The 18,287-nt window shown below is 38.7% G+C and overlaps 1 protein-coding gene across 5 annotated transcripts in view; it reads left to right on the plus strand.

Annotated features, from left to right (window-relative positions):
* The window catches only part of Ctnnd2 (catenin delta 2), an 814,201-nt gene that overhangs the window by 426,813 nt on the left and 369,101 nt on the right, over positions 1-18,287 (plus strand). For all 5 annotated transcript variants that reach the window (XM_040757687.1, XM_040757684.1, XM_040757683.1 and 2 more), the window contains 3 exons: positions 126-160; positions 741-857; positions 16,135-16,307. In XM_040757687.1, coding sequence (XP_040613621.1) covers positions 126-160; positions 741-857; positions 16,135-16,307 — 325 coding nt within the window. The remainder of the gene's footprint in view (positions 1-125; positions 161-740; positions 858-16,134; positions 16,308-18,287) is intronic.

Raw genomic sequence — 18,287 nt, forward strand, 5'->3', positions numbered from 1 at the left:
CTTTGTGTAGACTTACAGAGAGCTCCAAGAAGCCCTCTTTCATGTTCTGAGGTCCCCGTGTCTTGTGTTTTGGGTCCTTCCCTTGCTAATCAGTTCATTACAGCTGTGTGTTCTCTTTCTTGCAGTTCAGCAGGAGAGCAGTTTCATTGGCAGACACAAGGTAAAGTATGGCCGCTTGATGGAATCTTACTTTTTCTACATGTACCTCTATTGATTCATTTTCTTATGAACTGTAGATTTCTAAAAATGAATTGAAAAAAGGTAGTAAGAATTAAGTGAAGTTATTACGATAGCTCATGATTTGGGGTGAGGGGGCTAACTTCTCTTAATTTTCTGACAACTGTATCTTCTCCAAGGATACACATAATTGATTAGCATTTGCTTTTCTACTTGATGTCATGGCCTGCAAAGGCATTGTCTGATAGACACAGCATTTGATTGTTAAATAATAGACTAAAATAGTGTTCTCAACCTTCCTATTGCTGCGACATTTTAATACAATACCTCATGTTGTGGTGACCTCCCCGAACATAAAATTGCTTTGTTGCTACTTCATAACCATAATTTTGCTTCTGTTGTGAATCATAATGTAAATATCTGAAATTCAGGTGACATGAAACCCCTGTGAAAATACCCTTTGAGTCGCCCAAAAGGGTCACGACCCACAGGTTGAGAACTGCTGACTTAGAGCTTCAGTATTACCCTATCATGTTTACTGTTTTATATATATCTCCTTACAGATGGTCAAAAAGACATCGAAGATGAACTTACAACAGGCCTTGAGCTGGTGGATTCCTGTATTCGTTCTCTGCAGGAGTCAGGAATACTTGACCCACAGGATTACTCCACAAGTGAAAGTAGGTCAAACAGTAGCCCCACTGGGTTTGGATTCTTGGCATTTCTTTTTTTCTTAAGGCAGTCTCATATGACCCAGACTGTCTTCTCACTCATTATGTATGGAGTGAAGAATGACTGAACCACTGATCCTAACTCCTTTGTCTCTGGGATGCTGGAACTACAGGCGTGTGTCTCCACACTCTGAAATGGAAAGTTCATACTAGGCAAGCTCTCTACAAACTGAGCTATACTCCCAACCCGAGGAACCACACATAAGGGAGCTAAACTAAAATAAAAGTACAGTGACTTTTTAAAACATAACATCAGTACGGATTATGCTTGTTACTTATTGGTCTCGGATAAAACCCCATGACCAAAGGCAACACATATAAGAGTTTATTTTGGCTGAGGGTTGCAGGGTGGTGGTCCATGGTGAGGAAGGCATGGCAGCAGGCAGGCATATTTAGAAACTCTCTGATCCCATTTTGTAGCACACAAGGAAATACAGAAGGCAAAATGGAATTGGGGCAGGGTATGTACTCTCATGGCCTGCCCCAGTGACGTAATTCCTTCCAGAAGTCATCCTGTTTTAAGCCTCCCCAAACAGTGTCCACCAACTGAAAAACAAATGTCAGATACAGAGACAAATATTCATAATATCTTTCTCTTTCTTCACTCTCAACAATTCCCTCATAGTCAATTAGGTTACATAGTCTCCAAGTCAGCAGTTTTTCACCCAAGTTTCAACTTCTTGACAAACATAGCTTATGAACTTACATGTTTGTTTAACCAACACAACAACTACCTTAAAATTAACTGTCCCAATGGATCATTGCTGGGAGAGATCCTCATGACCCCAACTATATAACAAAATGGGTTTTCCATATACTATAATCACTCCTAATTATTCTGTACTATGCCAAAGCAATTTTGCAACAACTTTATTATTTCTGTATTTAAATTGTGTTATCACTATGATATTTAAAGATTTATTCATATGCAGTTATGTTTTTCACCTAGAACAGTTGAAGCTTAGAAATAAAGAGTGAATACATTGGAATGAACCCTTTATTAATAAATTTCTGTGCACTTATTTTAGTAAAATTTCACAAATGACACTATCAAACTATCAAAACACGCATTATCTTGGTAATGACAGCATCAAAAAATCAATGAAGCATTAAAAAAATTAAATTTTCTCCACTGCACATCAAAGTTTATCATAAAATGGAACACACAAGAGTAAGATACCACAGTTGTTTTTAAAATAATTTAATATATATATATATATTACTTTCTCTACACTATCATTTCTCTGTAGTATACATAATACCACTATTATTTTAGATAGTCATTGTGCTCACCCAGACATGTTCAGAGCAAATTTCCTGCATTTATACTCACAAAATAAGATGCAGAGTTGGCATTATACTTGGTCTCCATATTTATATTTTAAAATGTGCAATTCCCAGGGCTTTTAATGGAGCTATTATATCAAATTGTGGTAAACTAATACTTGAAATGCACACACTGTATTGAAGAGTACGGAAAGCACCACACAGCACAGTGTGTCTTCTTGCTCAGGGGAACAGAGAGTAGATGTCTCATTTTCCTGTAATAGAGTAGCATATTTGAATATTAGTTTTAGAAAAAGGTTAACCTTTAATAAATAGAAAGTAAAGAAATTACTACTAAAGACCTAGTCAGGATTTTTTTCTTTTTTTATTTGTTTTATTTAAGTTAGAAACAAGCTTGTTTCACATGTCAATCCCAGCTCCCTCTCCCTCCTCTCCTCCCCAGCCCTCCTCACCAGGCCCCCCAGTTCCACACTCAATCTCCACTCCGATCACCAGGGAGGGTGAGGCCCTCCATGGTGGATCTCCAGTGACTCTCATTTCATCCAGGGCAGAGCTTAGGTCCTCCCACAAGAGTCCAGGCTGAGAGAGCATCCCTCATTGTGGGATGAGCACTCAAAATCTATTTGTACGCCAGGGATAAATACTACCAAAGGCCCCATAGATTACCTAGGTTTCCTAACTGACACCCACATTCAGAGGGTCTGGGTCAGTCCCATGCTTTCCACACAGCCATCAATCTGGGACCTAAGAGCTCCCCCTTGTTCAGGTCAAGTGTTTCTGTGGGTTAAACCAGCCCAGTCTTAACTCCTTTGCTCATCATTTCTCCCTTTCTGCCACTGGATTCCAGGAGTTCAATTCAGTGTTTAGCTGTGGGTGTCTGCCTCTGTATTTTCTTATTTAAATTAGAAACAAGCTTGTTTTACATGTTAATCCCAGTTCCCTCTTCCCTCCCCAACTCCCCTACCCCACATTGACCCCCTATCCTGTCCCCTTTCTGCTCCCCAGGGAGGGTGAGACCTCTCATGGGGGATCGTCAAAGTCTGTCAGATGATTTGGAGCAGGGCCTAGACCTGCCCCTGTGTGTCTAGGCTGAGAGTATTGCCCTATGTGGAGTGGCCTCCCAAAGTCCATTAGTTTACTAGGAGCAAATATTGACCCGCTACCAGAGACTCCATAGATTGCCCAGACCTCCAAACATTGGGCAATGAGGTATCAAAACTGTTTTCCCCTGTAAAGATGGGATAAATGGAAGACTACAAAGGAAAGAAATAGAACAGCACAGGCTCTGGGTGATCAGGCAAAAATTCAAAACTTAATGATCAGCCCTGAAAACATACATACAGGTGACAGTATACAGATTAAGCATGTTATATTTCAGGATATATATATATATATATATATATATATATATATGCATGTAATGATAATGAAAACACAGGCCATGAGCTTGAAAGAGCAAGGAGAGGTACATGGAAGGATTTGGAGGGAGAAAAGGGTAAATGATGTCATTATAATCTCAAAAATAAAAGCAATAAAGTATTAATTTGACCTTGTCAGTGCACACTTAGAATGAATAATAAAAGAAAGAGTACAAGAAAAGTAGATGTTACTTAACAATTGATAAGCACAGACTGTGGAAGTGACTGCATTGTCAGACTCCTTAGGTAACATGCCCAGAGCCTAGTCTTCAATCCCACAGGATGGTACACATCTGAATATCAATCCTTGGCATATGCAGACAGGAGAATCATAAAGTCAAGACTACAGAGAGACTTTGAGGCCAGCCTGGAGTATATGAGTCTCTGTCTCAATTAATAAATAACGAGTAAGAAAGTATTTGAAAAATCAACATATTTATTATTTTTCCAACTTTTGTCATGTGATTATAAAAAGTATCCAACAAGGAAATTTTGGCATGATGGATCAGAGAAGAAGTAAAGACATCAGATAAAAAGTTCACATTCACTAATAATAATTCACAAAATTTAAAAACATAAATAATAGTACCCAGGAACCATGCTTCTGGGAAACATTGACTCTGATGAGAAACTTATGCACTGTTTACAAAACAAGAATGTTTCACCATAAAACTTGTATTTGGTGGAAATCTAAACTTTATTATTAAAAATATAGGAATGTTGTATTTATTTTTGGAAAATCTTAAGAGCCAAACAAGGTCTGGAGAGATAGTTAAGTGGTTTACTGTGCATGCAGCTTTTACAAAAGACCTGAGATTGTCTCTCAGTACCATGTGAGGCAGCTTACAACCTGCTCAAACTCCATCACTACAGGAACATGATTCTGTCTTTTGGACTCGATAGGAGCCTTCACTCACATGTGTTCATTCTCACTCAGAGACATACATCTACACACATAGCTAAAAGTAATTTAAGAAGCTAAATAAACACCAGTGAGAAATATGGAAACGGTGAAACGTTTTTCAGAAACAAAACAACAAAATGAAATAGTTGAAAATATGAATATGCATGATGTTTCATTGTTTAATGAAATAAGTAACCACCACATTTACCTTCAGTTGAAAAACTCTCTTTAAAGGACTCTAAAGAATGTCTACTGAAGGCTTTCCTTCTTGAAGTGTGTGCGGAAAAGTCATCCACAAAAGGCACCACCCTTTATTTTTATGCCTTACAGGTCGTTAAACACTCCAGTCATTGCAGATACATTTTGTTCTTGCTCTGTGTTTTAATGGAGATTATGTATTTTCTATAATGGACTGAGTAGTCTGAGTCAAGATAGCTAAGATTTTTCTCCTAAACTCTGGCACCCAACTTTAAAGTAAGGAAAGGTAACCAAAGCAAACTGCCTGCTAGCAAGACAGCTGCTCTTTAGATCTGTGTTTGCTTTTCTGCATTGCAAACAAGTGCACTCACATAAGTATCTTCTTTGAATTGTGGCTGTGATATTTGTTCATTCTGTTACAAAACACTAGTTAACTTTTTCAGTACTAAATAGAGTTACATTGTAAAAATATATTACAACTTGTCCTCTGGAATTTTGATTGCTATTTGGCTGTTTTCTAATTTGGGTCATATACATAATGTATTATAAATATATATTTTTATATAATGTATTATATATTTCTATATAATGTACTAGATGATGAGGGCAGCACCAAATTTTTGTGCCAAAGGCTTCTGAACCACAGCCATGTGGAGAATGCTGTTACTCAGGAAAGAAATCTGCTCATAACAATTTCAGAAGCACTTTGAGACTAAAGTCACTGTATAAAATTTAGGGGGAAAATTGAAAATATCGGATGCATAACTGTAGTTGGAGATATCAATGCATTGCTAACATTGAGTGTTGAAAGGATCTGAAAATTAAAATGTCAGTTGTTCCCTTTATGTCTATCAGCTAGGGGTCAGATAGAATAAAGATTCTATTCAAAAGAGTTTAACTAAAAGCAATTTAATTAAGAGGCTATTTACAAAGAGATAGGCAAGATTAAAGGAGCAGACAGCACATGCTGGAACTCCTGGGAATTAGTAACAAACTGACAGAAGCTGTCACCACCCTTGAACCTGAAGGAACTTGCTAGAACTGGTAGAAGCAGAGTCAAGCAGCAAAAATTGGTAAATTTAATCTCCTTGCTCCTTTCCTAGATCCCCACCTCACCCGTGCTTCTGTCAGATCCCACAAGTGGCAGGCCTCCTTGTCAATGGAGGGATTTAAAGGAATGAGTATGGGGGTCAGAAGTTTAACCAGCATAGTGGTCTACTGTGTGGTGCAATAGTATCCAATGTGAATGCTCTTGATCTAGAAACAGCACATAGATATGTAGCACCCTTGGATACATCCATCTAATTAGCAAAAGCACATCAGATTTGGGGAGTCCCTTGTGATTATTCAATCAATGGCTTCATTAGCTAGAATAGCTGTGAACTAGCTAATGCCAAATTGAACCTGGCATCATGCCCTTGAGTCTCCTAATCCCCACTCAAAGGGGACTGAAGCAACACTAAATAAGTGTAAATCAGCCTGGAAAAAAATTAAATAGGAAGTTATTTCATTACCTGAGTGTGTGCTACTTGATTTGTCATAATGTAAAGCTTTTGTTATTTTTCTTTCCAAGGTCTTATTCAAAATAAATGTTAAATCATAGTAATCTTGTCTTAAGAATGTCATGATGAGCAGTAACTACCCAGCTATATTAATTTATGGTGTGATAGTTGTAAATATCTTCCAACTCTGTTTTTTAAAACCACTGTCCTGAACAGTATGAAAACATGAACAACCTTTGCCATCATGCCATTTTCTCATACATATATGTGTCCCTGAGTAAGTAGAAGGATGGCTTAACTTCAGTTACATGAACCAGAGCATATGACCAACAAGAACAATTTACTGATGGTGCTAGGAGCCATTAGCTTTTCAATGTTCTGCACGGCTTAGCCTGAATGAACTTGGATCAAGAACTTCATTTAACTCATGCATCCTTTGAGATACAAGCAGATATGATTTATAAGGCTGATGGTATCTCAGCCAATAACTAATAAAAGTACTGTCAGTCAAAATCAAAACTAAAGCTGGACAAATACAGAAATAAATGGACAGCTTAGGAGAAAATGACATGTAAGTTAACCAGAAATTAAGATGTCTAATATATTTTAAAAGAGGGATTACTTCTTTATTTAGTGTACTAATGAATTTGAACTCTACTATATTGTGGATAGTTCTGTCATTCAGTGGGAAGCTCATGAGAGCTCATATATGAAGAAAATTTTCAAATCATGTATAATAAAATGTCAAGAATCAATCATATATAGAATTCCACTTAGAGCAGACAAGACCCAAATATAATGTATGCAATGTGGTTACTGTGAATGCGTTATTCACTGTGGATCTACAATCTGTCCTTTTCATTTTGTTGTTAGAATATTTAATTCACATGAGAACCTTTGAGACATCAAGTTATTAAAATGCTGTAAAATGTAACACCATATATCCATATGACTCATAATATTAAAAGCAGGAGGCATTTTGTGGAGTGACTTTTCTTTATCCCAGAAAGGAATACCAATAGCGAAGATAGAAATAATAGCAATAAAAATGAAACCTACTAACCAAAGTAGTTCACCACAGGAAAGCCATGGTCAAGGGAAAGAGGATCATGTGTTTTCTTCCCTGTCTATCATGGGATAGACCAAGATTCAACAAGACAGAAAGCCTTGGCTACTTTGTGGACTTGCTCCCTGGTTCTTTTTTTGTTTTGTTTTGTTTTTGTTTTTCGAGACAGGATTTCTCTGTGGCTTTGGAGGCTGTCCTGGAACTAGCTCTTGTAGACCAGGCTGGTCTCTAATGCAGTCTCGAACTCACAGAGAACCACCTGCCTCTGCCTCCCGAGTGCTGGGATTAAAGACGTGCACCACCACCACTTGGCTGCTCCCTGATTCTTATGACATATCTTTTCACATGGAGAGCTGTTGGTGCCCCAGCTACATACATGAAAATAAAGTGTTCTTGGGAATTCTTGGGGGTAGAGGTCTGTGTTGAGATTCTTGCAGAGAACCCTCAAAGTCACATGATCTTCACAATCTAAGAGATCAGTTGCCTTTCAGTGATTTTTTTTTCTTCCCACATGACAGTTCAGGGCATTTCCCTGATACCATGGGGAATGTGCTGCTATCCATGCTATCACAGTAGTCTTACTAGTCTTCTGTTTTAAATATGCCACCAAATACCACTGCTTATAATCCATATCAATACAAACTGGTAGAGATCCTCAGGAGTGTATAAGGACACTAGTTTGGGGACCAGAAAGTTTGAGAGCTACTAGAACTGAGAGATGACGTAGCACCAGTATATTTCTATGTGAGAAGATGGATCGTAAGAAATAGAGACAAAGTTCACAAGCAACCATGAAGACCTCAGGGACAGGGACAAGTCCACCATTGTGAGACACTGGCTGTTGAGTTGTTAGATTGGTTTTAAGTCTTTTCTCCTTCATCACTGGCCTCCATTAATTTTCCATTTCTTTTCAAGATTTTGGTATGCAGAGATGAATCTTCTTTCATTAGATTATTAACTTATTGTGATACATTTAGTATTTTTGTCCTCATTATACAACAGTAATACCAATGATAAGTAATCAGAAGATAAACCTTATTTAGAAAGGACCACTTGGGAGCTATGATGTGAAGTAAAGTCACTGCTTTATGGTTATACCCACGGGCTTTGTCAAATTCTTTACAGAGCATTGCAAACTAAAATTACATATTTGGTCTCTGTGCTTTTGAAAAACAGGCTTCCTCAATATTCTCTTTCATGTACAAACCTAAAGAAACAGATACTGTATTGTGCAAGACACTTACCAAGTGTGGGTCTATGTCTCTGTATCAATCTGGCTTGCAAAAGCTGCAAGACAATGACATTTGTTGGATTTAAATCAGTTTAAAGTCTGTGTGTGTTCAGTCTTCTTGGAACTATTGAAGTTTTAATTCTCACATAAATCATTTTGCACATTGGAATCAACCAGATACAGAGACAGAAATGAAATGTGAATGCCTCTCTGCTCACAGAGCTGCCCTGTCAGCTCTAAGTCTGCTTGTGTAACAGGCCCCTGGAACTTCTTCTGCCTGCAGTTACATTTTGATGGGGATGGGTTAGGCCACTATTTCTAGGGCCTCCTCCCTGGGACTTCTCCAAATGGTAACTCATAAATAAGTTACTAATGAGTTTCAGGAGAAAATAACCAGTTTAGTGCCACCTGGTACATCTTCTAAGTGTCTTGGTAAAGTGACAGGTTCTCTTAGAACCCAGGAAGAAGAATCCTCTCCAAAAGGTAAACAGGATTTATGGTTCATTTTAAACAAAGTCAGTGTTTATATTCTGCAAAACAATGTGTGGTGATTATGACCATAATAATCTTACAAATAATTATCAGTCTTCTCCTTTATTTTGTAATTTGTAATAACACCCTTGTATATAATCACCATCGCATACTTAGCCCAACCTAGTACTTTCCATCAGCCAACTCCCTCATATCCCTCTTATTTGGTATTGTTGTAAGAGTTTATTCTCATTTAAAAAAATTCTTCATCTATTATTCTTAACCTCCTCCAAAGGTCAAATAGCAAGAATGCAGAAAAAATGCCATTTTCTCCATTGTTACAGATATGTGTGTGAGATTTGGTACAACTATTTTTCATGGCCAGGATAAAGTAAGTTTATTAAATTATCTTTTAAAAAGAAAGTTTACCCCAGAATGTATCCCATCTCTGTTTTTCCCGAGAAGCATAAATTTAACTAAAGTTGTGAGTGTGAGGTATTCCCCTTTCCTGAAGGTATGAGTAGTTTGCATGTTTATTTTTCTGTTGATTATTCTAAATTAACAGTCTCACAAAACATCTCTTTGTTTGCCTGTTCAAGCCTTACTCAATCTTCTTAGGGTGGTTTTCCTTTTTTTCTTAATGCATTTGACAATAGTAAATAATTCTTTGAAATCAACTCTATAAACTCTGCCCTTCGAAGACCTACCCTAGTTCTTGGGTCTTGGCACACTTCTACAGATGACTTCCACAACCACACTTCTACTCTAGAGTTTTATTTATTTATGATTGAAATATGTCTTTTTAATTACTTGGGAAATGATTAAAGACCTAAGCTATTACATTAGCCAAGTTTCATTAGGGTCTGAAGTGTCTTTAACCTCCATAGATGAATTCCCACCATCTTCTCAAACTGCAGGACTGAAGCAGTCAGGCAGGCAGTCTCCAAACCTGGGTCGCACACACACACCTTCCTGCCACTCATCCTTTTGGGAATGTTTCTCCTATCTGCTGAGTTCTTTGCATACATCTCTTAAATGTGTGTCTCCCTTTCCACCCTTTGTCTCCCTGCTTCAGCTATGAATTTTAAAATCATCACAGATTACTTTGTCTGCACTGAAAGGGGTTCCCAGTCTCTTGTCCCTACTGCCACTCAGCAGCAACCTGCTGTCACTATAGATGCCTGTGGCTTTATAAACATACCCCATGCTAACTCATTTGGCACTGGCACAACACTTCTGTAGTTCCAGCTCTCATCCCATATTCCAAGAACCTTTTATTGTGCTATACAGTACACATGCATCTGCCTGACTATTAAAACTTCTTGGAGTTGGGTCTACAGAGAATTAAGGTAGAAGGGGAGGACAAGGTTAATTTTCCCTGGGCTGTTGGCCATCAGAGAAAGGTTCGTGGGGGTGATGTTTAATATTTGACATTTGATAATGAGCTCCACAGCTAGCAGAGAAAGGAATATCAGGTTGAAAAAAAAACAAGAACAGATTTCTCCTAATGACAAAGATTTTAGCTTTTCAACTCTTGGATGTGACAATAAGTGTTTGTTTTTTTATTGCAGCAGGCCACTTTGCTGAACAATGCATTAGATGCCTCCACCTACAAAACAAAAGTATGAAAAGAAAACCATAAATAATGAGAAATATCACAATAACATGTTCCCAGGTAAACAAACCCACTCTGGGTTTTACCATTAGTAGAGCACGTGGCTCTGTAATTGGACAAATAGATAATTATTGATGATGATGGTGATGTGGCAGAAAATAATTCACATAAAATCTTGAAGTCTGTGAAGAATTTTCAAACTCACATTTGGAGAGATTAAAATGTGAAGCAACAGAATAGAATATAAGGCAAGCTCTGGGTTAAAAGCACTACTGAAGCTTGACAGCAAGTTTGGCAACTCCCCTCAGTGGTGCCACTTACTAAATCCCTTCAGCTGGGGGACTCTTCAGTCCCCTCAGCAGCAGAGAGATTGATAGTACTATTCCTTGCTGAGACTCGTTTCAACTTCAATTTGTTAATAGGTGCAAAGTACTCCCTTCAGTTCTTGGGACCTAGTAAAGAGCACCCTCTACTGCTGCCACTGCTACCCCCATCAGCATTTGTGACTATGGAGATATGTAGGAGGACTTGTCTCACATCTGCTGCCTTCTGCTTCTGGATTGATTTTTTTTCAGCACTTACCCCATCATTTTACTTACATGGCTGTGACTTACATGATACCTTGCAAATGTCACTTAGACGACCTCTGGCCTTAATGTGCTATTGCACAATGTGTAGTTTAATTGGGATTTAATGTGTCTAGAACAGATATTCAGCTAAATCAGAGGAGAGCTGGGAATTCCAGATAAGTTCTCCTTAAACCTTTACAAACATACATACATAGTCAACCATGCATGATCATAGATACTCTTAGAGTACCCAGTTAATTTCATGAGAAACTGACTGTGTATCGTGGTGTCTGTGTTAATATAACCTATAAGTGGGTCTAAAGTTCTATCTAAAAATTAACAATTTAGCCTTTGTGTTTACGGAGGTTCAGTCTGTTAAATTAGCAGTAGGCAGTGAGCTCCTCCAGCCCCAGTATCAGTTCACTGGGGAAATAATATCTGAGAAGTGAAGGCTTTCTGCTGTCTATTTTGTAGACTATTTCATGTTTACTGTGCTGATGTGTACAGGAGACTTAATGTTTGGGGTTTAAAGACAGCACTTCCTGGATGTGGAAACAGAAGACTGGGGTTCATGCATCATCTTCAGCCACTAAGCCTGAGACCCCAGCTCTAATTCTGCTTGTCCCTCTCTAGTCACATTCTGGGAGCAATGAAAACAAAGTATAACCTTTCTGAAAGCTTGCTGTGTGGTCTTGTAGTTGGTTCATATATGTGAGAGCCTGTTGAGGTGTTACCATCACACTCAGTAGCCCTTGCTTCCTGTATCCTATAGAAGTAGTTGAATCAACTATGGCAGTTCCTGGGAATTTTTAGCCTCCATCCAGTAGGAATGGGGAGCATTGATTAGATCAAGAACAAAAAGAGTTTTTAAAAAACAAACTTATCAAGAAATGGTTTCACCCCTCTCCCTGACCTTCAAGGGACAATCCTTCTCCACTTACTTCTGACCCATGTTCAGGACTCCTCTATGATGGGCAAGCTCTACAGTGATCAATCCTGACCTTCCAGGTCAGTTTTCTAAAAGCATGCATCCAGATCATGGCTTCAATTTTCTGTGAAGACAGAAATTGTAATTCTCAGCTGCTAGGAGTTCAAATGTCTTCTGGTAGAGTTATTGGCATTGAAGACATTATTATCCATGCAAATTAAGGGGAAAATGTCCTTTGTTTCTCTCACTAAATTCTTCCATATTACCCCATCATTGTCCAACACATACACCCCATTGCCTCAAGATTATTGCCTAAATTTGCTGCTGGCCCAAGCAAGCTTACATTATTATTGCCTAAATTTGCTGCTGGCCCAAGCAAGCTTACATATAAATCTAAGATTTCTAGAGAAAAAAAAGAGAGATATAATTCAAATCCCTAAGCTAAAATCTTTGACAAGTTTACATTTTTTTCTGTCTCAATGAACATTAATCAACTAATGGAAATTTGTATGCATATTTGATTTCCATTATAAAGTGATTTAGGGATGTTGTGTGATATTTTTAAACCATTTTCATTTTCTCATGTATGCATGTTCTTCAAAACTAGAAAAAAATCATGTTGATTTGAAGCCTAATGAGCAGTGGGGAAAAGTCATTGTATGGTACATACAGGGTCTGGGCTATTTTCTGCCTGTTCTGTCCTTGACAGGTAACATCACTGTGTTGTGATGTTACGATACTGCTCGTTGCTGTGATTATCATTGTCAGAGCACATCTTGGTTTCAGGGCTTGACATGTATTAGCGGGATAATGAGATAGCGAGTCTTACTTTGTTTTCATTGAGTATTGATCAAATACATGACTGATTCTATAAAAGATGAGCAGGTTTGATTACCCATGATGCATTTCTCAGAAGAAGATAAGCCACAACTATAATTGCAATTCTTTTTTCAAAAGAACCTTATGTTGTTATTTGAAAATCCTTTATCAGCAACAGCATTTTTATGTTTCTGGGGATAATTGCAGGAAATTCATGAGACATAATATTATTTAACTTGCTACTCAGGAAAAGTTCATTGGAGCAAATTCACATACTGTCTTAAAAGGCAAATAATTAGAGCATGTGAGCCTTTTGCTTTGTGTATTATGTTAAATGATGTGAGGTGTCTTCCTTAACCTTCCTTGCCCTTGAGGTGCACTGTGGGAATAAGCTATGCCCAGTGCATGATGTTACATGCCCATCTACTATCCTGAATGTAATAACAGTTGAAGACAGCGTGAAGCTTCCTGTTTCTGGTTGGTCAGTGACTATCAAGAAAGAGCCATTGCTCTTCCTCCATGGTCACTCTCTCCCTTGTAGTCTCCACTGGGGTCCAGGACTAAAGCAGTTAGCCAGAACTCATCACTGCTCTTCCAGTGAGGACGCCCTATCTCTTCTCCATGGGCATCCCCTGTGGATCACTACCCCTAACAGTTTCCTACTGTGCTTACAAAAGCTCTTCCAGAACTCTGCCTACCCATTGTCTAGAATGTAGAGACCAGCTGTTGTCTTTGCTATGCCTAGCAGCTTCCAACACTGCCATCAGAATAGTGAACTTCTGGTGCCCTGAATGAAAGGAGATGCATCTCTGCACAGAGGCAGCATCATTCTGGTGATTAAACTTGCAGTACTCTCAAAATAGATGACATGGTCTTTTTGCAAGCTGTTGAAAATATAACTGTCTGATGTGTACTGTTTCCTTGGGACTATGTTTTATGTTAAAAGAAAAGAGTTGTGCTTGTGCTTTTGTGAAGCCTTTCATGATAAAGGTGGGACTGAATGGAAACAGTTTAGAATGGTATCCTCATGCTGTTTCAAACTGCCAACAGGGAATGAGGGACTGCAGAGATTCACAGGATCATGTGAATGAATACTCCTAAAAATAGGCATGTTATAGTTATCAAAGAATGGTCCTTGTCACATCTACGATTTCAATTGAAAGAGAAGGCAATGTTTAAACACAAATAAGAATCCTGCAATTTCTAACTTACCAGAAATGATACTGTTATTTTAAGGAGCAAAGAAAGCATCCAGGATGTTCCATGACTGTCTTGTAGGCCGTATATTTTATTACTCTGCATGAGTGAAGAGATGACTTCCTACCATGCTAAAGGAAGCATGAGGACATTGGTATTGCCAAGTTCTAGCTCTTCTAACACTGTTCCTACATCAGCCACCTCAAACACACTCAAGGAAAACTAACAAATACTCACTCACTTCTTCGTGAGGGCTTCAGTTCCCAAAGTGAATATTAAATTTGAGTTTAAATTTTTTCCTAAAATAAAATGTGTAAACTCCTACAAGAATTCAATATAAGTAAACTACAAGAAAATAAAGTCAAATTGTACATGCAAACTGTGATTTTAAGGTCAGGACCTGCCATTCCTCTCCTCATTCCCTCTAATGCACCCCACATTAACAGTACCAATGTTTTTTTTTCTTTTTTCTTTTTTCAAATTTATTTTCCATACCAACCAGTTTCCCCTACATCCTCTCTCCCTATTACTTCTGACGACCTCCCATCTACCTGCCCCCATTCACTCCTCCTCCATTCAGGTTCAGAAAGGGGAAGGCCTCCCATAGGAGTCAGCAAAGCATGGCATATCAAGTTGAGACAGGATCAAACTCTTTCCCCTGCCTCAAGGCTAGGAGAGGCATCCCAGCATGGGTAATAGGTTCCAAAAACGCCAGGGTATGTGCCAGAGACAGGTCCTGATCCTACTGCCAAGGGCCCCACAAACAGGCCAAGCAACTGAAACCCACATATAAAGGGCCTAAGTCACTCCAATGCAGGTTCCCTAGATGTGTGTTCAGATTCCATGAGCTCCGACTACAGCACATCACCTATCTCTGTGGGTTTCCCCATCATGATTACACACACACACACACACACACACACACACACACACACACACACACACACACACACACGCGCGCCCTTGCTCCCTCTCTTCAACTGGACTCCTGAATCTGGGCCCAGTGCATGGTTGTGCTTCCATTCCTTACTGGATAACAGCTCTAAGGTGAAGACTAGGGCAGCCATCAGGTCAGGTACCCTCTCTATTATTACTAGGACTCTTAGCAGGGGTCATCCTTGTGGATTCCTAGGAGTTTCCTGGCACCAGGCTTCTCCCTAACCCATAATAGCTCTCTTTATCAAGGTATCTCTTTAATTACTCTTCCCCTCCATCCTAACCCCAACTCAACCAACCAGATCCCTCATGTTCCCATCCCCCATCCCTACATTCTACCCCACCCCTGGCCCCCATTTTACCCAGGAGATCACATCTATTTTCCCTTCCCAGGGAAGCCCATGCCTACCTCTTAGGGTCCTCCTTGTTACCTTGCTTCTCTGGACTTAACAGAGACAATCTTAACACTACATCTTTCTCTTTGTTCTCCTGTGGAGCATTGCTGTGATGACAAAGATAACTAGTCAGCGGGGACTATGTGAGATGAGGGTGAATCCTACATTATATGAACAGCTATTAATATTTTAAACACTATCTGTTCTCTGGCACTGTGGTATTACATCATTATTTATACAATGGAATCTGTCACTGATCAGAAGGTTTTGAGTGTTTCAGCATGCCAGTCATGAAGTGGGAGATATAATTATATTAATGCAATTAAAATGTACAAAAAGGTGAAGATTTTTTTACATTATTTCAAATGTTTCTGATATTGTCTGATCCAAAAATAGCTACTTGATTAATTTGCTTCATAAGAAATATCTCTATGTAGGTCAGGATGAGATCATTTGAAAAATCTACTCCTCTGAGAACTTTTAAGCCACACACACACACACACACACACACACACACACACAACCTCATCTGGAGCTGAATTATATGGTCATTTTAGTTCTCAGAATTCAAAGCATAGACGGCTGGAATCATGTGCATGTGATAATTCTAGGCTACTCTCAATAAATAATACATGTCATTTCTGCTTCACTGAGACTGCCACTGACTGCTCTAAATGACTTTCAACGCAGGGCCCAGCCTGCTCTCCCAGAGTGCACTTCAGCTCAATTCCAAACCTGAAGGGTCTTTCCAGTATCCTGCCAGCTACCATAGCAACCAGACCCTGGCCCTGGGTGACACAGCCCCTTCTCAGCTCCCAGCACGCAGCACACAAGCCCGAGCTGCCACCCAGAGCTTCAGCCAGGTAAGCGCCCTTTGCTCTTTTGTGGGGTGCGCTCCAGGGGAGCAGGTTTAAAGACAGAGGACATAAGGAATGTGGGAACCAGAAGGTTTCTGTGGATGTGTGAAACAACTTACCAAAGGTCCTTTGCTGTGAATGAATTAAAGAAATGTCTAACTATGAGTGCAGAGTAACATACAATAGGCAACGTTTTCTTTATGAATGTCTGTATTTCTGTTGTAAGTATTTACTGCATGAATATGTAAATGAGCATATTGTTAACATATTTAATCTGTCTGTGTTATCAGTAGATCAGACAGTCTGAATTTGTGAGTTTACCTGGGAAAAGGACAATAGTCTTTATCCTTAAAAAAAAAAAAGAAGGCATGCAATTATTCTTTGAAGTTAATCCTATCAAGAAGCAGTGCCAACTCTTAATCAAGTATAGAGAACTAAACTGTAGATAGTTGTGATTACCTTAGGAATACTTACACGTTGTCAAGTTAGATTTTGAAGTATACCCTTAATTGTTTCTTTAAGGCATGTGAGTATTCTTACAATTTTATTGCACAAATTCATTATCTGTAGTTAAAAACAACTTGGTTAAAAGCATACAGGTCTAACACTTGGGGTACTCATGCATAGGGGAGTGTACATGCACACATAGAGGTGCACGAATGCGCGTGTGCACACACACACATTCTTGTTTGATAACTTTTATACCACCTAAAAGAAAATCTGTGTGTGTGTGCATGTGTGTGTGTGTGTGCGTAACATTTTTGTTTTTATGATTTGGGCATATTATATATTCAATTGTATGTTATATATCCAGACAGTCCATAAGAATTAGTATATTCTACTGTTATCTTCTTTAATGAAATTTTGAGCATATTTTCAACTGTATATGAAATTCTAAACTTATATGCTTTAGATCCTGGAACAACAACTCTCAACTTTTAAATGAGGAGACTAGTTATTTCTTAGGCACTTACTGAGTACTGCATTTACCAGGAACCCTTACCAAGTCCTAGGGTACATCACTGAATTCTGTAAGCCTCTAGTCCATCTGTCTCTCTCACTGATTTCATATTATTCACCCATGTGTTTTTCCAATAAAACTGAGAGGTGCTTGAAAGCAGACTTTCCTCTATGAAGCAGAAGGGCCTCAAAGGCACAATGTTTAGAGGTTAGATTATAATGGCCTCATGTAGCCACTATACCAATCAAGTGACATTGTGTATTTCATTTCTTAAAGTTAAATCATTCTGCTAATTGTATTTAAAAATGACTTCTTTCCTGGACAACTGCCTTGACAGATGTAGTTTTGTAAATGTTGCTGTCTTGTGTGCTGGGCTGTAACAAAGTAGATAAAAGAGAATTAGAAAACAGTTCATGGACTTGAATGCTTGGCTCTCTGCCTCTCATGAAAATTTAATCAGAAAGTGTTACTACCTTGTAAGGATGTCACAGCTATGTGTTTGGAGTCATCCTGGTCGTAGTTTGAAGGCACCAATGAGTGCAAATGCTCAATATATAACTTGAGTGGGTGTCAAATGTTGTAGAGTAGAGAGGTAGGATCAAGAAGTCTGAAGACTCAAACCAGACACTGATGGACTAATGACGAAATGGGAACTGACCAACTCAACTCTAAAGTCTCACTGGTTATTGGTGATTGGAACCATGATGAACTCCAACTGTGTGCTGTATATGAGAAGCTGCTTCACTGAATATCCCACAGGACCTGTAATTTCAAAGTAGTAGCAATAAAATGCTGAACCAGAAAACTAGCAATTAAACCAAACAATTAGTGTTACCCTCTTAGAAACAGAGCAACCAGGTCACATTTCTGATACATCTCATTGAGATCCATTGTTTTCACAAAGCCCATTGATATATTCTTGTCAATATTCTAAATGATGTTACCTCTCTCCTTCAAGCAATATTAATTTTTTGAATGTCCTGTGGTTAACAAGTGTTGCAAGGACAAGTAAGCCCAAATTGTGG

Source organism: Mesocricetus auratus, unplaced genomic scaffold (genome assembly GCF_017639785.1).
Source record: "Mesocricetus auratus isolate SY011 unplaced genomic scaffold, BCM_Maur_2.0 Super-Scaffold_100015, whole genome shotgun sequence".
NCBI lineage: Eukaryota > Metazoa > Chordata > Mammalia > Rodentia > Cricetidae > Mesocricetus > Mesocricetus auratus.